The following is a 24,844-nucleotide window of genomic DNA, read 5'->3' as shown; positions in this document are numbered from 1 at the left end:
CATTGAAGGCTGGCAGAAAACTGTAAATCAGACCTGAAATGACCTTCTGCTGAGGAGCTCTAACAGTATAATGTTACTATTTTCAACAGCTTTATATTATCTCCTTCTGAAAACTATAATTATTAATAATAAGACTGATTTTCTCGTGTTATTTATTGTAAGATAATTTACAAACATCCTGCTGTCTGTGTAACTCAGTGGACCAAGTTTCTTCCGACAAAGACAGCAATCAGTTAAAATCAGCTTGCTGTGTTTTTCTTCTTTACCTGAAAAACAGTATAGAAGAACGGGAGTCAAACAGATGTCTTATGGAAAATAGTAACACATTCTTAAGTGAGGCACAGAGAACTGCAGTTACACAGAAGCTGCAGGTGGTTCTCCAACTCTGGTCTGGACTCTCTGGGATTTGTGAGGGCAACCTGGTTTCATAATAATACTGTCCCTCCTCATTCCTACTCACAAGGAAATGACTGTTTCTCTAACAGCTAGAGGAAATACAGCGGAGTGAAGAGAGGACTTTCCTGTGAGCCAGATATCAGGAGTCAGGACCATAGGCTTGAAAACTACTGTACTCACTAACCCATACTGAATACTCTACAATGATTCAAGGTCTCTATGCCTAAATTTATTTTCTTCTACACCCTCTAGAACACAAAGGCTCACCAGTAACACCCACATTTAGCTCTCTGCCTATACCAGGTACTGCCTAAACACACCCACAAGTTGGCTGCACTATAAATCAGCCTGCCCAATTAGCCTGTCTTAAGGGAAGCAATTTCATTACTGCAAACTAGTATACCTAGCTAAGTTTCTTTGTTGAAGGCTTAGGGGAAGAGTGTGTGAACTTTACCTCTTGTCTGAGGATGCAACTTGATTTTCATTAATCCCTGGTTATTATATTAGGAAAAACAAAAGCACAAAACAAGCAGGTTAGAAAGCAATCCACGCTAGTTCACTACAGGCCAAGTCTGTGCATTACCCTGAGCATACAATGCAAATAGTTCCAATCGTTAACAACCACTCAATATAAAATGCTGTAGACTGCAATGTAGTTAGAGGCAATTAAAAAAATGTTCATACAAATAGGCAAGACATGCAATAATTTTTATCTTTAAAAATAGCATACAATTGAAAAGATGAAGCTAACAATATAAATATGATTTATTCATTCTTTTATTTTTAATACTAAAAGCCAGTGTTTGTATTAAAATCTGAACAACAACCCCTGGTAGGTTACAGAGCATGCAAACCCATTAATAAAAGTGAACCACTGTTGAGACTGCACAAGTAACTTTTAAAATAAGGACTTACATTATCTAGAAAGTAAAAATATGTTTCTAGGAAGATTACTTTTTCTAAAGTCTCAGTATAATGTCTCAATCCCCCTCTTCTCATTTTTCTTAATTTTGCTAATTTAAATGAAGTTTCTCGCATCCCTAAGCAAGAAACAGGCCCAGTCCTAAGCTACAGAATTTAGATCCTCATAGTTCATACCCAGAATCTCCCATTTTAGAAGCAAAGCAAGAACTCAGTGTTCACTGGTTCTCATACTGCTCTCAGATTTTGAGACGTCAGCTCTTTACCCCAAGCCATGTCACACTGAACATTCAAAGATATGCTAGCTTGGCATTTGGCAAAAAGTCATAATAGCCTAATCCTATTATTAGTCTCATGTCATAGGAGACAAAGTCCCAGGAACTAGACAGAGTACCTTAACCATGTTTATAACCCAGACATCGCGGTGCTGTGGTGCTAATAGGCCAGTGCTGGATAGGCTGGGAGATGGGCAGTCCTAACAGCTATGTTCAGAAAGCAAGACTTTAGGACCAGAATGCTCACCCTGGAAAACAAGGCTCTAACTTTTATCATATTCTATTGACTCAATCAGTTTTAGGCTCCGCCCCCTGCAAGGCTTAAGGACAGAGACCAATACAAAGTCAATTCCTGATAAAATGGCATAAGTGCTAAGACAAAGTGAAATCAGATGCTAAAAGATACCTCACTTAAACAATAAAACGTTAATTTTTTTGGAAGATTCTTCTAGCCCAATCAAGGAAGATGAAGAATTGTCAGATGAAGAATGAACAGAGCAATCAGAGGAGCCCAGGCAAAACCTGACACCTCTTAGAAATGAGAAACAGCGTGACATGTTTAAAGACCTGGAAAGGTCAAGGTAGCTGAGGTCCAAGCAATTAACTGAACAATATTATACGAGAAAGGTTGCTAATGGCCAGAAAGTACAGGATCACATACAACAAAGTAGACTTTTTCACAGGCCGCTTTTGTAAAATGCCAGCAAGGAAGTATTTTAGGCCTTGGGGGCTAGAGACTATCTTTTTTATAGCCCTTTCAACATGGCCCCAGGCCATAATTTCTCAGTAATCTCCATAATTCTGTGTTGTCTTCTTTGTCTCTTCATAACAGAGACAGTGAATTTTCTGAAAACAAACACTGCCTCCACTACATCTTGAGGGTCTGGCATCTACAAATTACATCTTTTGTCAGGCCAGCCTTGATGCCAGCTACTGAGGAGATAGAGAGGGAAGCTTGAACATGAGCTTGGGGAACAGCACAGGCAACACAGCAAACCCCCATCCCCAGCAAACCCTTTTACATTTAGAAAATGAAATGAAAAAGGAAAGATTAAAGGGGGATCTAGAAGGTAAAACTCAGAGAACCTGGTGACCAGTCAGGAGGAAGGAAGCCTTAACAAGACAAAGGCATTTACTACACTTTTCCTGTCATTACAACCTTGTGCCTGGTAGACTGCACATGGTTGATGGCCACTTTAATCCTTCAACAATCCAGAAAATTTCTGGAAGAAAACAGTATGCTATTTTATAGTACCAATGAAGAATATTTAGTAACTTAAAATTCTCATTGTTCAGTAATTAACAAAATTATAATAAAAAAAATCAAACCTAAAACTAGTCTTGTAACTCAGAAAGTTTGGCTTATAAATGCTACTGAGTTCCAAAAACAAACTTTCCAAATTGATTCTGAATTATTCACAGCTTTCTTCCTAATTCTTTAGGAAAGTCAACTGCACACAAAGGTCTCTCTCAAGATGGGAAATTAGACTTGAACATTTCAGCTCAAACAATAAGAAAGGGATGCCCTTTCCATCAGGATTTGGTAGAAGGACACAAGATGCTGCAACAAGTCTTCTAGGTTGTAACAAAACAGAAAAGTGAAGCAACCAGAGGCTCAATGACCCACATGCAGAGAGAACAAAACCTTTTTTAGGCATCAGCTACATTACTTACAGAGCAGCAGCCCCAGAGATGATTTCAATCAACTCCTTTGTGATGACAGCCTGGCGGGTGCGGTTGAAAGTCAACGTCAATTTGTCAATCATATCAGCTGCAAACAAAAGAAAAAGGATAGACATCAAAATATAAAGTTTTGATAAGAGCAGTTTCTACTTAATTAAAACAATTCAGAGTTGAAGTAAATTCTGCTGCAATTTAGATTCCCCAAACGGCCTCTCTGGTCGGTAAGAATTTTATCAAGTTATTTTCCACAAGCTACTTTCATGGTGCTTACAAATCCTCTACCTATCAAGTTAAGATGGACACCTCAACAAAACAAAATATTCTTTTAACATTTTTGGCGATACTCTGAGTGACGCTCAGACAGACACACAGACACTCTCCTTTTCCCTCTCGCTCTCTCTAGAAGAGATGCAGTTAGGCTCTAAGTGTTCCTGGAGCTTTGTCTAATCCCTTGTTTCTAGGTATGGGCTAGCAATGTCCTCTAGCATTGACTTACACGCGTTCTTGCTGGCATTGTCCATGGCAGTCATCCTGGCACTCTGCTCACTGGTGGTGGACTCCTTCAGCGAGTAATAGATGAGGTTGGCCAGATTGTATTCCTGGTAATTCTGCAGCACATCAGCATCAATGTCATCATAAATGCTCATGGTCTCTGTTAAAACAAGCCAAGAGTTTCCTTGAAGAATGTAGATGAAGACCTATTCATTAGAAATGGCTTATGAATAAGAATTTCTGTAATTATAGAAATCATCTTGAGTTAAATGAATCTGTTCTAATAATAATTCTATTTCCATAGTATATTATCAGCAAAATATATGTCAACAGGTATTTAGCTTTTTACCTCAGAGATAACTTTAATATTAAGAAGCTGGCATTTAAAAAAAAAAAAAAAAAAAAGCACTAAATTTCAAAGTTATGGGGTTGGGAATTTATCTCAATAAGGAGTCTGCCTAGCAAGTGCAAGGCCCTTGGTTCAATCCTCAGCTATAGGGGTAGGGTGTGGGGGCTTAGGTTTCACGGTTATAAAACCCTTTGAACAGCAGCTAGCCAAGCATTTGTCACATATACATCATTAAATAGTTTTTTTTTAGTTAAAAAAATAAGACTGAATCTAATAGTGTTATGCAAATCCACCTTAATCATTAGTTATTAAAGAAATATGGCCGGGCGGTCGCATGCCTTTAATCCCAGCACTTGGGAGGCAGAGGCAGGTGGCTTTCTGAGTTTGAGGCTAGCCTGGTCTACAGAGTGAGTTCCAGGACAGCCAGAGCTACACAGAGAAACTCTGTCTTGAAAAACCAAACCAAAACAAAACAAACAAAAAAACCAAAACAAAACAAAAAGAAATATGAATGCCAGTTTGACAGACCTGAGGACTGGAGGAGCTAGAAACTGACATGAGTTTTAGATTCAATGTAGATACTTGCCAGACATTTCAAATTCATTCATAACTGCTGAAATAGTACTATGCTGCACCAATCTCAGATGGTATCAACTCCTATTTTATGTATTATTGAAAAAAAAGCACACCCCCAAAATACACTAAACCCAAAACCTCACTGTGACAGCCCAGGGAGTGGTACTATTAGCAGGTGTGGCCTTGTTGGAGTAGGTATGGCACTGTGGGCGTAGTCCTAGCTGCCTGGAAGTGAGTATTCTACTAGCAGCCTTCAGATGAAGATGTAGAACTCTCAGCTCCTCCTGCACCATGCCTGCCTAGATGCTACCATGCTTCTGCCTTGATAATGGACTAAATCTCAGAACCTGTAAGCCAGCCCCACTTAAATGCTGTCCTTATAAGAGTCGTCTTGGTCCTGGTGTCTGTTCACAGCAGTAAAACTCATACTAAGAAGTTGGTGCCAGGGACTGGGGTATTGCTGTGATAGGCATGATCATGTTTTTGTTTGGAAGAATGTGGATTTTGAAACTTTGGATTTGGAAAGCAGTAGAATGCTTTAAATGGGGCTTAATGGGCTATCCTAGTAGGAATATGGAAGACTTTGTTACTGAGAGTGATTTGAACTGTGCAGATCTGGCCAAAGAAGTTTCAGTGGAAAATTTCAATATGTGGCCTACAGATTGTTTTTGTGATATTTTGGTGAAGAATGTGGCTACTTTTTGCCCTTGTCTGAAGAGTCTGCCTGAGGCTAAGGTGAAGAGACTCAGATTAATTGCACTGACAAAGGAAGTCTCAGAAATGTCCCTCACTTTGCTCTCTGGTTAAGTCTCATGAAGACCATTTTCAAACAAGTGTAGCAACCTGAGAAAGGAAAAATATAAAATCTATGGTTCAAGTACTAAAGGAGCACCAGGAAGTAAAATGGAGCTGAATCCTGTGTTCAAGGAGATAATAAATTAAGAGAGTGGGACTTTAGGGCAATATTCCACCTAGCTGAGTTTAGATCCAGGCATGGTGGTACACACCTTTAATCCCAGGATACAAAGCCAAGCAGATCTGAGTTCTAGGCCAGCCTGGGACAGCAAATTCTAGGTGAAGAAAAACTTAAATCTAGGCATGGTGGTACACACCTTTAATCCCAGGAGACAGGCATGAAGATCTCAGAGTTTCTACAGAGCAAGATCACAGCCAAGCACAGGCAGTGAAGGAGTTGGAAAACAGAAAGCTGGTGAAAATGTAATAGAACAAGGGGACCATGTTCCAGCCCCAGCAAGCAGCAGAACTCAGCAGCTTCGGCCATATGGCTCTGGCTTTAGAGTCAAGAGGAGAAGGAGACTACTGGGACAATTGATGCTGGTTAGCTGGAGCTAAGAAATTAGTGATGATTAAGGAGACCAGCATCACTGAGGTGAAATCTTCTGAGAAGTGTTTTCTGAGAGCACAAATAAGCTATGTTCCCAAGATAGACAAGGTTGTACCTCTTCCTGCAGCTATACTTAATATACAGCAGTCACCCAGGTGGTACTGGTTTTGAAGGCATGAAGGGGTCATGAAGAGCAGCTGAGGCTTGACACTGTGAGAGGCCATGGAAAGCCACGGGTAAAGGTGCAGCCTCAGTTGCAGGGTCATGCAAGGGATCTGAAGCTTGGCACTATGAAGACAGCCTATAAGAGGCTATTGGTGAAGCCTAGTTGCAATGCAAGACCTCAGTGTACTGGAGATGCCAATACCATGAGATGATCACCAAGAACAGCAGCAACTGTGGCGTGTAAGAAGCTGTAACATTGAAGTTGCCTTGGAGACCCCAAGATGTCTGAGATGCCAAAGCCAGAGGCTATTTGCTGAGGAAATCGGCTAACAGGGAGTGAAACCAGCCCAGAAGAAGTTTGCTGCAGTCAACAAAGATGAAAAAGGAGTTGAAGATCTGAAGACTGCTTTGACATCAGACATGGAGATGCAGAGTTTGGAGTTTGCCCAGCTGGTTTCCTGTCTTGCTTTGGGGAATAGTTAAGTGATTGGATGAATCTCAGAAGAGACCTTGAACTTTTGACTTTTAACATTGTTGAGACTGCTATTGGCTATGGGGACTTTGGAAGTTGGACTAAATGTATTTTGCATTATGCTATGTTTAGGTATGGTCCCCACAGACTTATATATTTGAACAAGCCTATGGGGGCCAGAGAGTGGAATGTGATGGTTTGTATATGCCTGGTCCAGGGAGTGGCACTATTAGGAGGTGTCACCTTGTTGGAGTAAGTGTGTCACTGTGGGTGTGGGCTTTAATACCCTAGCCCTAGCTGCCTGGAGTATTCTGCTAGCAGCCTTCAGGTGAAGGACTGTGCATTTGGAGACCAGCCTGGACTAAAAAGCAAGAACCCATGTCTTGGAGTGGGGTGGTAATTATACACAACCCCCAAAAGTAAACAAATATAAAACTCCACAGATGAAATGTACAATGAGAAAGATATTTCTACGGTATGTTACTGAGCAAAGATGATTGTCCAATAATAAGATGACAAAGTTCAGTGGGCCATAAAAATTAGTTATCATGAGCATTTTAAATCTCTCTCTTCAGCACCTGATTGCACAGCAGTTATTTGCAGACAGCATCAAGCCAAGTTTTAGTTTTCAGACACTGAAAACAGGAACATGCTTAATGACATTGTTTGATAAATGACAGAGCAGAGCTGGGTTGTCCACAGCCTGATTTGGGTGTCCTGAAAAGCACGAGCAGTGCTGCTGCCTCACTTCTCTTTTCTTGTTTTAAGATTTATTTTTATCTTATGTGTTATGAGTACTATGCATATATGGATGGGTGTGTACTATGTGTGGGACTAGTGCCCACTGAGTCAGAAGCGGGTTACAAGTGGAATGAAAGACAGCTGTGAGCTGACGTGTGAGCAGCAGGTGTTCTTAACCACTGAGACATCATCCCAGTCCCTGTCTGAAAAACAGTGCAGTCCAAGGGAGGTAGTATACACTTAGAATCCTAGCTACTTGGGAGGCTGAGGTAGGAAGATGAAAATTTAAGACCAGCCTGGGCTACAGAGTGACTCCACTTCGGATGTTAACAGTAACACAGCAACCCAATAAGCACTGGCTTTCCTGACACCACACCTGCCGTGTGAAAGTGGCTTACCAGCACTGGCAATGGTATTGAGAGAGAAGATGGGCTTCTCTTCTGTCTTGTAGGAGATAACAGACCTGAAATGACAGATGCACTGGTGAATAGCAAAGTAATTTCTAAACTAAACAGACATTCACATCAAAGAGCTCAGAATTCTAAATGTTCTTACTTGAACTGATTAAAAATGATAGAGCCTTCATCAAATTCATATCCAGAATTTAACAACTCAAGGGCAATGACTGATGCATCTCCAAAAGTAGGGGGCTTCCGTCCCACATCTTTGAATGACACCAAAAACTGATCAGAGTGAGTCCTGAAGATCACATAAAATAGGTTAATGAGATTGTGTTGTAAAAAAATAGCAAAAGAACAAAGTTATCAGAAATCAGGTTTTTGTAGGGATGTGCATGGTGAGTTGCCTTGAGTTAAGTTTTTCCATACATCATGACTATTCCTTTAGGGGCACCTGCAAAAATCTAAGAACTGCAAGTCAGGCTGTCTATCTTACATTCCTTCCACTCAATCTTAATGAAAAATCTAAGAACTGCAAGTCAGGCTGTCTATCTTACATTCCTTCCACTCAATCTTAATGGAATAATGTTCCTTTCTGGTATTTCTAGGCCGTGACAACCCAGAGGATTTCTTTTTTAGCCAATAGCTCTGGTAATCTTCATTGTATTCCACTCCTGGTATCAAGGAAGTGTATGCACATGCACGCACGCGCGCACACACACACACACTGTAAAAAGCAACACAGAGAATATATATACACTCCAATACATCATGAAAACCTTTTCTCTATTGAAGAGCCTTTCACTCAGTCATGTTTCCACTATTCTGAACATGGAACATGTCTCATTTACCGATAAAGTATGCCCTTGATTTTTTCACCAACTCCAACAATCATAACTTCTTTCCCAGCTGCTGTGAGGTTAGCCACTTCATTCTTCATCTGTTTAGCCACTGAGGAATGAATAGCACCACAAAGCCCTCGATCTGAGGACACACCAATAATGAGGTGCTTCTTCTTGTCCTCAGGTCCCTTAATATCAGCCTTTTCATACAGAGCTAAAAAACAAAACGAGAAGAGTATTGAAATAAAATTTATAGTAAATGTAGTGACAATTTCTAATTTCAAAGGGACACTTTGCATGTCTCTCAGGTGGCTCCTGATAGTATAATCAGGGGCATTTGAGTATTCATTCCATTACAACCAGGAAGACTACCACAAAGGTTCCTAAGGATCAATTGATGGCCAGTTTTTGTTTTGTTTTTTAAATATTGGCTAAAATATACCCAGATACAACCAAAAGGAGAATACAGAAGTGCCTGCTTAGCTAGACATTAGATTTCTATACAATGTAAATTCCCAGCACATAGCTAAAAAACTAAGCTGAGCCACTCATGTAACCTACACATCACTGAGCTCCTGTGTTATAAAAACTGTTGATACTGAAGTTATGGGTGTGAATTTATTTTTGGCATTACTTTACCAACTTTCCTGGTCTGATTTTCTTAGAGATAGAGGCAAAGAGGAAAATTAAGTCGGATTAAAGATACCTGGATCTTGCACAATGAATTACCTATGACAGAAAATAAGAAGTTGAGGGGCTGAAGAACCATCAGACCCAGGGGTGGCTTCCAACAGCTGTCTGCTGCCAGGACTCCACATACATCTTCACAGCCATCATATGCACTCACATTAAGAAAACCATTTCTGTTTTCACTACAGAGCAGCAATCTCATATTTTTATGCCTAAGTGTCCCCTCCCCAAGGTGAAACACAAACATGAAACTACAACATCCAGGGAGTGTGGAGAACACATACAGCTCTTTTAGATTTTATTACTGCACAGCATAAACTCCTGACCCAATTTTGAGATATTTAAATAAATGTCCATTTACTGTCTGGCACTGTCTGGCAGTAGGACTCACTCTTCAGCTCAGATACCTCAGAAGCTGCTAGGAGCTTCTGTCCTGATGGCTCCATTACAAAACCCATCAGTTCTCTCAGACAGTTTCTCCTACAGTTAGTGAAGAATTTTATCGTTAGAGATATGGAGGAAGGATTCCTTACTAGTAAGAAAGGTAACCAATTAAGTGACTCCCCTTTTCAGACAAATAAGCTAGAGATTTGAAAAGAAGTATTTTCTTTCTGAACTTAGTTTGTTTCTGACTGAGCAAACCAGGAAAGAAGTGTTCAAACTGTAGGGAGCCAACGGTGTATGTAGCTCAAATGCTCACCACATAGTGCAAGGCCCTGGGTTCCACCCTACAGATCATTCAGTGCCCAGTATGGCACACATTTTATGCAAGTTAGGTGACCAAGCCTTCACTGGGAGGCAGCTCACTAGCCGTAAATAAAACACTTTAAAAATAAGAAACCATTTTATCTGAGGTCTGTGCCCTGCTTTTTTCTTCATATAAAATGTCCTTTTGCAGGATTAAGTGTATGCTAAGAAAGATATAGAGGAATGCAAGAGAACTTATACTTATCACAAAAGGCAACCCTCATCTAATGCATACACATGCTTCTACATACACAGATCATGGTATCTTCAATTTGGAAACAAGCAAAATTTCGGTTGAAGTTAATGCTTCTGAATCTGTTGGTAATCCTCGTGGGTTTTTTTTTTTTTTTTTTTTTTTTTTTGGTATTTATGTGCATGTATGTTTCTGTGTCTATGTACATGCATAAGTGTGAGGGTGGCCTCAGAAATCAGAGGGTCTTCTGGAAGAGCAAGAGTTCTGTCTCCATTTTTTTTTTTAAACTCTCATTCCCTGCTATGTTTAGCAAGTGTTTATTGTCCTAGGTGTTGGGCCTGCGGGAAAGATGTTTCTATTCTAGCAGTCATTCAAATAATAAAACAAACAAGGACACATAATGGGTCATGTTATGACTGTTAGGTTAAAAACCCTCTCCCCCGAGCCCCCACGGGATGGGGAGGAGATGGCCCAGTTGGCAAGTGGTTGCTCCACAGCCATGAGGACTTAAGCTTAAGGACTGCATCCATGAAAACACCAGAAATGTTAGTGCACATCTGTACTCCAGTGCTGGGATGCAGACAAATGGATGGATCCATCCCGCTACCCAACCCCGAGCTCACTGGCCAGCCAGACTAGCCAAAACTGTGAGTTCCAGCTTCAGTGAAAGAGCCTTTCTCAAGAAACAAGGTAGACATGTGGCTGAGGAAGACACCTGCTGTCCTCCTCTGGCTTCTACACATACAAAGTATCCATACACTTATCCACATCACAGACTGAATGGTGGAGTAGTGAGGAGGCAGGACTGAAGACAGCACAAGCCCTGTTTGTACAGTCTAAAATACTACTGTCAAATCTTGGCCCAGCATCTGTGACAATGCCTCAGTTCATAAATCAACAGCCAATCCTAAAAAAAAAAAAAAAAAAAAACACATGGACCCAGAGCAATCTCATAGGAGTTAGATACAAGGTCATCAAACAGCCTGTAACTGGATCTTCTTGGGTCTGTCTTGTGACTGTCAGAATGCCCTTTATACTTAAATGATGTTGAGATTGGAGAAAGAATGTTCTTGCCACATCAAAAACAAAGGCCCAGGCTGGAAAGATGGCTCAATAGTAAAGAGCTCCCACTGCTTTTGCATAGGACCTGAGTTTGGTTCCTAGACCCCATGGCATCAGGCAGCTCACAACTATCTGACTCCAGTTCTAGGGGATTTGAGACCCCTTCTGGCCCCTGTGGGCCCATTTACAGACACGTAACTGAAAGCAGAGCATTCCCTCCACAGATGCATTAATAAAAAGGTGCATCTTCAAGAGCCCGTGGCCACACAGCAGTGTTGCTTACAGTGTGGACTGTTGTAGATGATTATGAGAATACCTGAAAGGATATTTCAGTCTTGCAAGCCCCCCACCTCCTTTCAGAGATTTCTTCAATTTCCTTTAATAACTCCATCTTGGCTCTTACCTATGAAATATGCTGCCTACCTCAAAAACTTTTCTTCAAAGTCCACAATGGAAAAGCCACTGTTCTACTGCCCTCACGGGCAACCCACTCCAGTCTCGGGACAATATGCTGTGCTAAATAAACTGTTGTCTATATTTTGTCTCTTCATTCAATTCTTTCCTTCAAGATGAAAACACTTAGAACCCTATCATAATGGTGTGAGGAATAAAGAAAGTATAGAAAGTGATATGGAAAGATAACAGGGTTTGGAGTGCAAGATGGTTTGGGAGGCCTGCAGAGCAGGTGACTGGAAACTGCAGATATCAAAGGACAGTAGCAGTGCAGGCAGGGAGGTAAAGCAGGAGTAGAACTGCAGAGAGGCTTGAGGACCACTGACTACTGCATTCTAATTGTAAAGAGATTTGCAGGAGGGACACAATGAAGGTGTCCACAGGTAATCACTGCAGCCTGGGGTGAGAAGGCTGTGAAGGACTGAGCAATGGGCACCAATCTTAACCTGCTATGATCTTCTTCCCGTTCAAATCTGCAAGTTAAAGATTCTTTGAGGGGGTCAGGGGACACATCTTAATCTAGTGTAAGACAGCATGATACTGCAAGAATTTGGATAATGTAATTACAGTTAAGATGGGAAATTTCCTACCACTTTAATTTTGTTCATCTCTGAGACAAATCATTACAAAACCATCTAAACACAAAATCTATGTTCTTACCATTTTTCTCTGCAGGAAAAGCAATCAAGAACAGATTGCATAGAGTAACAATTGAGTCCTTGACCAGCGGGCTTTCCCACTCATTGTGGGGAAAAAAAAAAAAAGTGAGCACCCTGCTATCCTAATACAGCACCCACAGTTATGAGCAGGATGAAAACCATTTCCCAGTCTGTCAGTGTAATAACACAGGAAAGGTTTTAGGTTATTTAAAGTTAACAGTCATAAACAGTATTAATACACAGGCATTGTGGCATAACACAGAGGGCTCCTGTTCACTCCTGTGAACATGTCCCCAGACTCTAGTGTGCAGAAATGACATGTGCATATAAATTCACATACATGAAAGCATGAATACATGTAGAGTGTACAGGACAGGCTGGGCCGAGAATCCTACTTTGCTCCCTGTTGATACAAAAGGAACTAACTAACTTGAGGAAGAAAGGTTTTATTTTACTTTACACTTCCAGGCAACAGTTCATCACCAATTTGTTTGTGTTTGTGTGTTTGTGTATATGTGTGTGTGTGTTGGCATTTCCTCCAGCCTCTGCCCAAGTTATCTAGCAACAGCCATGTAACTTCTAAGAACTTGCTCTCTCTCATTATTCTGTTCTATTCTATTCGATTATCCCTCCCAACCCCCCAATAAATTTTATGTTTGTCTCATGGCTTGATTCCTCAGAGGTATGCTTCTGCATGGGCCTGCCCAGGCACTCTCTTCCACCACACCAACACTGACGTGGTTTTATAAAACACAACACAGGGAGCCATGGCAGGGACCTGGAGGCAAGAGCTAAAACAGAAGCCATGGAAGATCATTGCTTAGTGGCTTGCTCTGCTCACTTTATACACAGCTCAGGTCTGTCTGCACAGGAATGGCCCAGCCTACTTAGTAGTCAAGAAGTTCTCACACACATGCCCATAGGTCAACCTTAAGGGGGCAATCCCTCAGTTGGGATTCCTTCTCCCTAAGTGTATCTTTGAAAGGAGACAAACTACCCAGCACAGATGACTGTGAGCACATCATCTCTGCCTGGCAGGTGAGCTCTTCCCAACTCACCCAAGGAGCCTATCCCATAGACTCGAGCTGGCTTCAGCTCCCGCTCAGCCCGGGCGTACTTCGCAGCTGCCACCATCTTCATAGACTTGGTAATTTTCTGGATGTTTTTGATGGACTTCAGTCTCCTGGTAACTAAAATATCGAAGAATCAGGTTAGACAGAGGAGGCACCAGTATATCGTCATCTGTGAATTCAGAGGTCCTACTAAAGTGGCAAGCACAATAATTAGCACTTAGCCTTCATTGGCAATCAGCTGGCTCTTATCTAATCTAAGTGCATAAACTAGTCAGTAGCCATCAAGGAGCAAGACTGGCTACTTAGGACATGGAATGAACATTACATACACATATGATATTAAATTGGACAATGGCCTTACTTACTTCATAACACTATTTTTAGTTGTTTTAATATAAACACACTGAAATAGTATAGATTTACCAGTTACATTATTCTGCAGACAATAAAGACCAACATTCTTCTGTGTCACCTCATATGATCTTTCAAAACAAAAATTCAATATACACAATGTAAACTAATTTGTCAACTCTTAAAAAGACACTAACGTGGCACATATACATATGTGTATTAGATAAGCATATATGTATGTATGTATGTATGTATGTATGTATGTATACACACATATTATATACACACTGTTATTTTGCACGAGTGCACATGTGGGTGAGTACCACAGTGTGCACATGGAGATCAGGGGACAACTTGCAGGAGCTGGCTCTTTCCACTGAAGTCCTTCCTTAAGCTTTGTGGCTAGAACCTTTATTTGCTACGCTATGCTGCCTGCCCAACTAGCAGGTTTTAAAAATTATTTCCATTTGTCAAACTTTAGTTTGTCTTAATTTGCATATTGAGAGAGACAACATACTTACTATCTTTCAGAGTTGCCATGTTTCGAACTTGGATCCTGAGGATAAAGAATTAAAAAATACTTGAGTTTTGTTCTACACACTAGCTTTGCTACACGAGTCATCAGTTAAGGCTTACTTTAATACACTATATAGGCAGACTATCAGATACAGGACTGACTGACTGAGTAGAAATGTTTGCACATTTACGAACAGCAAGCCCTAAAGCACTGACCCCCAAGAAAGCTTTCCCCAACACTGGATGTCTACATCCACACCTCTGCTTACTCTGCTTCCAAGGCAGTGAAGTCTTTCCCATTATTAGGCTGTCTAATGACACTTCTGATATGCAACCCCACTCCTATGATGCAATTAAAAAGAATACTCAAGCCAAGCCAGGCACAGTGACCCATGCCTTTTAATCCCAGCACTGAGAGGCAGACACAGGTGGATCTCTGTGAGTTCGAGGTCAGCCTAGTCTACAGAGTGAGTTCCAGGACAGCCAGAGCTATATAGTGAGACCCTGTCTTAAAAACAAAACAAAATAGGACAAAACAACAACAACAAAAATTATACTCAAGCCTATCACACACTGGCATGACCTCAAGTATTTATTTTAATTTGGAGATCAGAGGACATTTTTTCATTTCAATAAATATTTCCTAAAGTTTTTACATTTGGAGCTAGTGAACAAATCATGTCCTCCAAACATTATTTCAGACAAGATTCACAAAAACCTAATTTACAGAAAATGTAATCAAATATTTGTCTTCTTTAAAATTACAGTGCTAATACAGAAAAGTAAGAATGATTGGACTTAAGAGGTGTTCCATAAATTGAGATCTCAATCCTAGGAGGAAAGATAGCATGTTATTAAACATTACTTCTAACTCGGCATGGTAGCGCATGCTTTTAATCCTAGCACTCAGGAGGCAAGAGGCAGGTAGATCTACCTGAGTTGGGAACCAGCCTGGTCTATAAAGCAAGTTCCAGGACAGTTAGGGCTACACAGAGAAACACTGTCTTGAAAAACCAAAAGGGGAAAAATTTTTTTTTCAATCTTTGGATTAATATATGCTACTAATATTGGGAGTCAAAGCTATGCTAAAAAGTAACCAATCTGCTAGTTTTTACGGAGAGGACCCAAAAGCCACCTTCAGAATACACTTCTGAAGGACAAAGTTTTATTTGGGAGCAGTAAAATAAAATCATGGGACAGTGAGTTGGAATATTAAATGTTTAATATCTTTAATGCTTTTCTTATAGATGGCCTAGGACTTTTACACACACACACACACACACACACACACACACACACACACACACACCATGAAAACGATGGTGGTTACTTGGAGCAAGAGAGATGATGAGCAGTGAATAAGGATGACAAAGACGCATCAAAATGGGTCTAGTACACTATCTAAAACCATTTCTAACCCCCCAATAACAAGTGTAAAGAGTGGGCTAGAGGCCATGAGCGCTCCAACAGCTGCAGCTTGAGGTGCTCCTGTCACACCGGTGTCTGTCCACACCGACCATTTAGACCATTCTCAATAAAGCCTTCCTGTTTCCATTAAAGAATTTTCTTTCTTTTAAATTAGGTATTAGGAAAATATGACAGCTTATACCGTTATGAGTGGAGAGAACCACAATGCAAAGCTATACACTATATGAACTCCACCATAACCTACACGTCTGATAGAATTTTTCCAAACATGACTTTTTGGCGCTTTTATTAGCATATATTAATTATAGACAGTAACAGGTTTCATTATGACATTTACATACAAGTATGTATTTTTATCACTGTTACGTCCCATCATCCTCTCGTTCTTCTCTCCCACTTCCTGTTCCCAATCTATCGTCCTTCTACTCCATGTATTTTTTTTCCTACACCTCCCGCCCCCTTTTCTGGTGAACCAATGACTTTAATTAGGGTTCCTTACTGGAGTAGGAATAAGAGGCTATTTATAGGAGCAAGAGCAACTTACCAGAGCCACTGAAAAAAATGTCTCTTCCTCCCTCAGCAACCCTTAACTCCCTAAAGATCCTCAAGAAGGGGCGGAGCCTGTGAGCTCCTCCCACCCGACAACAGTTAACTGCCAATAAAGTCTCACCCACGGAGGGAGGAGCTCCTCTCTCCTCCATGGATCTCGGGCAGGTCATCACAACTGTGCACAAAAGAGTGCCACTACAGTGCAACGCCAGAAAACCGAGTTCTACAATACTCCACTCCACCTGATGGCTCTTACCAGTTTTCTATCCTTTGGAGATGACCCCTGAGCTTTGGAGGGAGTGATACAGACATCCCGTTTAGAGCTGAGCATCTTACAGTCATGTCTTCTCTCTGCAGCTAGCTCTGACCATAGCTGACAGTGGCACTCATCCGTAGGCATAAACGTAAGTATTTAGGAGGCAGTTTGGTAGGCACACCACACCCATTTGGCAAGACAGTAGTAGCAGCTTTCCTGCTAAAGCTTATTCCTAGGTTTACAGTACCAGAGGTGAAACCCCTATCATACAATAAGAATCAGAAACAATCAGAAAGGAGATGGTTAAGGAAAAGATGTTTATAAGCCCACAAATTAGATTTCAGATGGCAGTCCCCAGCAGGAAATGAGGATGGGATGGACCTTGGCATGTGGTGTAGGCAAAGCAAATAGGAGACTACACATGAACATATTCTCAGAGGAAGGAGAAGCAGGAAGGTGACCCTAGGGGCTCTATGTAAGGATTTCAGTGGATTGGAAGAAAAGGTAAGCTCTCTGGAAGAGCTGATTTTTGAGCAAGACATGGTTATAAAGACTAGGGGGGCTAACTGGAAATGTCTAGTGTAAACAAGAGCAGTTCTGAGGGTTTAGGCACAAATCAGAAAACCAGAAGAGATCAGTAGTTAATTGGAAAAACTAAAACCAACTAAAGCAAAGCACATGCAAGAAGGGCAGGTAAAAGAGGAAAGCGTCCCAATTTTACAAAGCAAGCATTAACAATGGAACTGCATAAATGCACAAATACACCGCTCATGAACTCAGGCGCAAAAATATTTTTAAAGAACTCTACCCCATGACCAGGTAGGGCATATTTCAGCTACATGATGCTTGTTTACTATTTAAACATAATATAGGCCCATCATACTAACAAGCCAAAGAGAAAACGCCATCAGACGTAGAATCATCAAACAGAGTCTAACACCAATTCACAACAAAGCCTCCGAAAGCCAGGGCAGAAAACTTCTTTAAGTAACACCTATGCTTTATGGTGAGGAACTAGAAGCTTTCCCCCCAAATCTGGAAACAACCTAACAAGTACCTCTAAGCCTACGTCACTGCTAAGGCAGCAAGTTAAGAAAAGAACCGAAAACAAAACCCGTCTCCATAGACGGCACAACTGTCTATGTTTAGAAATTCCCAAAGAATCTGGAGTGGGAAAAAAAAAAGCCTTTGTGGCCAGAGAGATGGCTCAGTGGGTAAGAGAAATTGCTATGTAAGAATAAGGACCTGACCCACAAAACTTCAACCCTACACAAAGAACTAGAGGTGACTGAGTGGAGCTGGGAGAACGAGAGGAAGCCCCAGGGAAGAACACATCAATTGGTTACCCAGTGCCAAATGGTCACCCCTGAAAATATACATACAAACAATATATAAAGTCAAGTTATATTTAGGAATATGTCTGTATATACTGTAGGGTAAAAGGGCCAGGGAAAGAACACCCTGAGCTTGACTCCAAGCCCAAGACCAGGGCCAAGAAACAGAATCCCACCAATCCTCACCCTGAAAAGTTCCAACCATCCCCCCACCCCCAAGAAACCCTATCAGTCTGCCTTGTGTTCAGTTGTTGCTCCTTACCCAAGCAGGGGCAGCCACTCTCCTGGGCTTTTCCCTTCCAGCAAATCTCTTGTGTGAGGTTTGTTGTGTGGTGTGACTTTTTTAAAAAGATTTTTTAAACTTTGTATTAGTTCTTTGTGAACGTCACATCGGATAACCCAATCCCACTCATTTCCCCCTCCCCCTTTACCTACCCTCCACCCCTGCAACCCGCCCCAACCAGGAAAAAAAATCTCATAGAAGCTGTAATGTACCACAGTGTGTGATACATTACTGTAAACCCTTTTGTCTATACTTCTTTGCTTGCAAATGTTCATTGCAATGACTCATGGTATAATGAGGCCCCTGGTTTCTGCTACTCTATCAATACTAGAACCTCACTGGACTCCTCTTGGATTTCCAGTTGTTGTCCTGTGCCATAGAGATCCTGTAGTTTTGAATCTGGAGGATCGACCAGCCCTTCATGCACTCCAGCAAGTTCATTGATGGGCTATGTTGGGGCAGACCAACTGAAAGCCATACATGTGGGCCTGAGAGGTATCAGAGAGCCAGCCCATCATGCTCATGCCCTTGATGCTGCCTCATCACCACCACTGCAACCAGGGCCAGCTCTCCCACTCTCATAATCCTGGGGCCAGCTTTCCCATCTGCCATAGATGGTGAGGGATCATAGGGTGCCTCTCCCCCATCTGTGCCACTATTCAACCTAGGCAAGGTACAGGGCCTGCTATCCTGTGCTGTAGCAGGTGGATGGCAGAAATAGCTCTCCTGCTTTCATGACCCCAGGGCCAGCTCTTCTACCATAGGTGGCAAGGGGCGAGGGTAGGGAACACTAGCACATGGTAGACAAGAGGCAGGGCCAGCTCTGCTACTCTGCCCAGGCCAGGCCTCCTGCCTATAGCAGGTGGTGAGTGGTGAGGAGCAAGGAGAGTATCATTCATCCACGCCACTACAGGAAGTTGAGTGGTAGAGCCACTCGCTCATGTTCTCATCCTCAGGTGGCCAAGGCCAACCAGAAACTCTCAGGATTTCAGCTGGCTAAGGGCAGTGTCAGCTCTCCTGCTCTCTTGCCTCTAGGGCCCACTCTCCCCCCATGCCCAGGTGAGGGACGGGGTCAGTTCTGTACAGCCCTCAGACATTAACATGTCCCAGGTGGCACCACCAGCTACTCCCATCAGGCTCTTCCTAACGACCTTCAAGTCTCTAACTCTGCCTCTCTGCATTGTGTCTGTATCCTTCTGTTTCTCTTTCTCTTCCATTTCTCCACCACTTACGTGCTCCTCTTAGTGCCTCCCTGGGTCTCTTGAGTGTCTAGGGTCTTTACAGGAGTGATCTCTAGAGTTCTCTGCTGTGTTTGTGCATTATGGCACCAGACAGGAGTCATCTCAAGCATGATATGCCCCTCCCCCCACCAGGCTGGGGGATGCCAAACTGGTGTTCATCTCAGGCTAGCTCCCTTTCCAGGCCCCATGGCCCTTGTCTGGTGGTCCTTTCAGGCTCACTTCTCTACTGGTCCACCCAAGTGTCCATCTGTCTAGGGGCCCTTCTAGTCTCCAGCTTGCTTTCCATCCTCAGAGCCTGTCCAGGTTCCCCTGGCACTCGAGTGATCACTGTCTCAGGCTGGTTCCAAGTCCAGGCCCTCTGGTGCCAGACTAGGGGTAGGCTCAGCTTGCCTTTTTCAAGGAATGACAGGCTACGAATCATCCAGACATCCATAGGTCAGAACACTGAGCGGAGACACGGCCTCTCTCTTCTCAGCCACCTACTGACGCACATGTGACACAGCAGCCACACCTGCAACGCCTCTAGGGGCAGGCAGTGTAGCTTTTGTGTATTCCTTGGCTTTTTGACTGCCAGGATGCCTCTTGGAGCAATGATGTAGCAATTTCACTGGGAAACCTTCTTCTGCAGGAGTCAAACTGTAACACTTGTATTGGAAAAACTTTCCCCAGCAGCAGTGTGTGTGTGTGTGTGTGTGTGTAACACTTCTGTAGGGGAAGCCTTTCTCTTTAGACCTTCAACACTTACATATACAAATACATATATAGGCATGCAGTAACAACAAGAGTGAGGACCTGAGTTCGAATCCCTAGTATCTACATAACAGACCAGGTGGGCGGAGTGGTACAGGAGGATCACTAGGGCTTGCAGGCCACCAGCCAGCTCCAGGTTCAGTGAAAGAACCTGTTTTAAGGCAATCAGGATGCCTGCTGTCCTCCTCTAGAGTCGGCCCTAACATAGAGTTAGTACACACCATACACACACCTAGAAATAATAAGTAATTTTAGCGAGGCTGCAGGATAGGACATTAGTGTATGTAAAAGCTAACTGCTTTTATAAATACCCTCAGCAGCCACAGGGTTTAGTTTCAAGCCCCTTTTTAGATACGAAACCCTTCCTTGGAGTTCAAGTCCCACACATGAAGTGCAATAATGTACTCAATCTTCAGATGTAAAGTCACAAACGAGGATGGGAATCAGACCAGTACAGACAGCTCCAGTATGAAGTTAAGAAGACAATTAAGAAGCTAAGAAATAAATTTTATGTATATTTTCCAATAAAAAGGCACCCAAAATGGAAGTAGGTATGCATATAAGGCCTGCACAAAGGAAGCCAAAATACCGAGGAATGAAATTAAATTTTTAAACAAATGAAGATTTCACGAATAAAGACTTCACGGCTAAATGAAAACCCATGGCTACAAAAACAGCATGCCAAAGCCCAATTCTCTTCAACTTGATATATCATTCAACACAATCCCAACCACAAGCTACTGTGGCCATGAATAAACTATCTTAAAGTTTACATGGGAATGCAAATGATCTACAGTCATCAATAATTATGAAGAAGAAAAGAGCTGAAGCTCTGACTTCAGCCTTTTAGAAAGCTAAGGTAGTTAAGACTGGTTTAGTGGACAAGGAGCCTGGGTATTCAGATTGCCACACACAAAAATATTCATCTAAACAATGATCCTACTTCTATAACCAAGTGATCACAGACCTAAAACTGGAAGACAAAAACCATAGTAGAAAAAAAATTAAGCTGGATTTTATAAAATTAAAAACTTTGCAAAACGTAGCTCTTGATAATAGACTTATACATAAAATATATAAAACTCTTCAAATTTTTTTTAAAATTCATGTTTAGCTGGACGACTGTAAGTTGTCTGTGTATCCTGTCTGTGCAGCCCTTGCAGAGGTTAACAGAGGACATCAGAGCCTCTGGGACTGCAGTTACACATGGCTGCGAGACATCATGTTATCGGGAAATTGAACCCAGGTCCTTGGGAAGAGCAGGTAGTTCTCTTAGTCCCAACGCCGTCTCTCCAGCTTCTAAACCTCTTTAAAAACAAAACCAGAAACATTCTTGTATATAAGCCATGTGAGATGACAAGGCACATGTCAATGTCAAGAGGACAACTCATGAAGAGCTGGAACTCTCCATCCTACCTACCATCAGAGTTCTGGGGATCAAGCTCAGGTCAGACTTGGTAGCCAGTGCCTTTACCCTCGGAGCCATCATGATGGCTCTAAAATACATAAAAGCACATAAAACTCACAAAACAAGTGAACCTTAACAAACTATATCATATCACTATAACATATGATATGAAGCACATGGGGAAATGGCTCTGAGTGGTGGTCAGGAATATAAACTCTCCATACTTTATGTTCAACATCATAAAAATCTAAAACTACATTGGAAAATGTATTTGTCTCTTAATTATAATTTTCAAATCCAGATTAAAGAATGATGTATGCTTTGTGTCTCAGTATTGCTGCTGGGCCTTTCTAATTTTAAGAATAATACAGGTTATAACGAAAACAGTTAAAGAGTCAATCTCTCGGATTATAAATTGGGATATGCAACCCTGTGGTACAGTATTTGCACATCATGTTCAAGGCCCTGGGTGAGTCTCCAGCACTAGAAAAGATTAAAAGGCAAACCACAAAATAGACGAACAAACAAAAAGAACCTTCTGACTTACATAGTTTGATATGGGTACTACATAGCCAGAAAACAGAGAAAGAAAATTAAATAAGAAATAGACTATATAGAAAATACTAGGTATGGTTGTAAAAATATTGAAAAGATCAAAGTTGGAATATATGACAAACTATTTCAGCATGCACAACAAAAGTAACACCAATTTGAGCTTTTTTTGTTTGTTTGTTTCTTTCCTCAATGATCCTATCCCAATGCTACAAATGTAGTTAGAAAGTCTGGTTTTAGGCACATGCTTCACCTGAACTTACAGAAGCTCCTCACAATGGACTACTGTGTGGATGAGTCTGAATCGCACACCGTATCTGAGCGGATACAATGCTTTTGTCTTTACATTCCAGATTTGTGGTATGGTAAGGAAGTGTCCTCTAACTCTCTGTACATATGACCTTTTCATAAGCTTTCAAGTGCTTTATGGTTCTCTTTCCATTAGCTCAAGACAACTGCCTATCTGCCTATACCACAACTTTAAAGAACAATTCAGTTAATGGCCATGAGGTACCTGACTGCTTAAAAATATTATGTGTGTGTGTGTGTGGGGGGGGTAAATGGCATATTGAGTCTCAAGGGTAGAGGTCAAAGGACAACTTTTGGGAGTTGGCATCTAGGGAGCTGGGGAGCCAGATTCAGGATGTCAAGCGTGTACCTCTCAGACCACCTTTTGAGCCTTTAGGGATATTTACTCTAATGAATTTCACACTGAGAAGAGTCTGCACTGAGAAGATAAAGGGTCAGCTACTGCATCATGTCCTCTGGACGCTAGCACAGAAACCTGGCAACACCAAACATGTTGATGGAGAATTGGATGGTAGGTAAGTTTCAGTACAGTGTTAGTTGAAGACTTCAAGTCGTATAGGAAGGAGCTGGGGTCAATGCCTTTGAACAAATTAGCAGTCTGGAAGGAATGCTGGGAGTGGTTGTCGCTGCATAGTAGAAAACACCTAGCATTAGCTAACTCTTAAGAAAACGTCTGGTTTAACAAATTCTGACAATGGCCTCACAACACCTGACAAGAAAATAGTCTTTTAACACATTGTATATACAAACACTGGAAAGACGATGTTTGCTGAGCACCACTGGATGCCAACAACTGAGACACAACCGAGAATTCAACTGCTATTGACTTCCATATGAGTAACTCAGCCTGACTTCCAAGGTCAATCTAACAACAGGCCAACACACCAACACACACCAACACACACACAGCTTCTCTAGAACTCCCTTTGTAGACCGGCCTGTCCTAGAACTCAAGAGATCCACCTGCCCCTGCCTCCCGAGGGCTGAGATCAAAGGTGTGCACCACCACCACCATCCGGCCAACATTCTTCGTGTACATATACATAGTTATATCATATTCAGTATTTAATTTCCTCACTATTTTGGAGTCTTAGCATATGGCTATAAATTCTTTGCTTAATGAAAGAACTATTTCAACTAATTCTTGGCAGTTCCCTAAACTAGGTTACAAAATCCTATTTTGGTGCTGGAGCTCCTACCAATCCTCCATACCAGAAAACCAAGGAACCGCTCAACACTGTCCAGTTAATAATCTCCTTAGTTCCAGTGCTTCTAGCCGTCTTAGCTTCAAAGTAGTTCATGTCATTATACAATGTCACCCACAAGCCACATTTTACCTGTCCACCCCTAGGCTTTCTAATACACAATTTTATTTTATTTTGCACAGAGAATTAGTATTTAAAGTCGTCAAACCTTATGGTATCCCTTTATCACGTGGCAGTAAACAAATGTAACTTTTATTCAGGCCTCCTTCTCCTACCCAGGGACCTTGGGACAGTTTTATGACCTTGCAGGGATTTTACTTCAACATGAGGGCGTGATGACAATGGCAATGTCTTTCTCTTCCTCATCGGCAGATTCTTTTAAGCCCCTTCAGCACCAAGGCGACCAGCAAGTTCAGGAGGGGGCCGATTTTGAGTTCCTTCGTTTCTCCAGTACCCAGCAAAGAGCCGGGTGGATACACAGGGAGTGCCTGACCCAAGTGTTCAAGCGAGCGATCACACCTCAAAGGGTCAACGCCGCTGCCCAGTGTAGTGTTTCACAGGCCGTCAAAGACAAAAGTTACAACTTAACGTTCCCTAGGCTTTCGGTCGGGTCTCCCCTTCACCTTCAGGGCCTTTCTAAAGACTTTGCAGGCTGTGCTCCCGGGTACGGAGCGGAAGTACGGAGTCGATAGAAACCCAGATGGCTCCAACGCTCAATCCGACTCCCGTCCGGATCCTGAGGTCCCGGATGGCCGTTCCAAGTCTCAGGGGATCAGGCCGTGACCTTGTTCCCTTTGACCCCAGCCCGGGGGCTGGCACGCGACCTTCCAGCTCTGCAGACATTCCCGCGGCCAGAGCGACCGGGACCTGCAAGAGCTGGGGCCTTCCTCCGCCAGGGGTGAGCCTGCAGCCCCATCCCTCCTGCCTTGCAGCAAGCCCAAGCTCCCGCACCCCTCCCGATGTAGTCCTACCATTGCGGCTGCACGGCGCAGGCCGACAGCCCGACAATACTCGCCCGCGAGAACATGGTGGAACCTTGAAGGTCGGGCAGACGGCGCTCACTGCGCGTGCGCGGGAGCTCAGGGCACACCGGCCCGCTCCGCTGGCGTCCTCAGTCTCGCTAAATCTCG

At 42.3% G+C, this 24,844-nt stretch overlaps 1 protein-coding gene and 1 non-coding gene across 5 annotated transcripts; both read right to left on the bottom strand.

Annotated features, from left to right (window-relative positions):
* Window positions 1–135: 135 nt before the first annotated feature.
* Window positions 136–24,823, bottom strand: LOC117713682 (ATP synthase F(1) complex subunit gamma, mitochondrial). Of its 4 annotated transcripts, none has more exons than XM_034510091.2 (10): window positions 24,686–24,823; window positions 14,405–14,439; window positions 13,518–13,649; window positions 8,665–8,869; window positions 7,971–8,114; window positions 7,814–7,878; window positions 3,772–3,927; window positions 3,267–3,363; window positions 851–887; window positions 136–266 (listed from the first exon to the last, which is right to left on the bottom strand). In XM_034510091.2, exons 1-9 carry the CDS (start codon window positions 24,739–24,741, stop codon window positions 881–883), a joined length of 897 nt encoding a protein of 298 aa, XP_034365982.1. In that variant the 5' UTR covers window positions 24,742–24,823; the 3' UTR covers window positions 136–266; window positions 851–880. The 4 variants fall into 4 exon arrangements, with proteins under 4 accessions (XP_034365982.1, XP_076795547.1, XP_034365983.1 ...); XM_076939432.1 differs by having other exon boundaries at window positions 23,923–24,774; XM_034510092.2 differs by lacking the exon at window positions 851–887.
* LOC117714436 (small nucleolar RNA SNORA17) lies at window positions 19,892–20,023 on the bottom strand. The gene has a single exon (XR_004607521.1). It is a non-coding gene; the product is annotated as a small nucleolar RNA SNORA17 (small nucleolar RNA).
* Window positions 24,824–24,844: the final 21 nt, after the last annotated feature.

This window comes from Arvicanthis niloticus, chromosome 8, assembly GCF_011762505.2.
Source record: "Arvicanthis niloticus isolate mArvNil1 chromosome 8, mArvNil1.pat.X, whole genome shotgun sequence".
Lineage (NCBI taxonomy): Eukaryota > Metazoa > Chordata > Mammalia > Rodentia > Muridae > Arvicanthis > Arvicanthis niloticus.
Note: the sequence above shows the minus strand (reverse complement) of the source record. Positions and strands in the feature narration are given on the sequence as shown.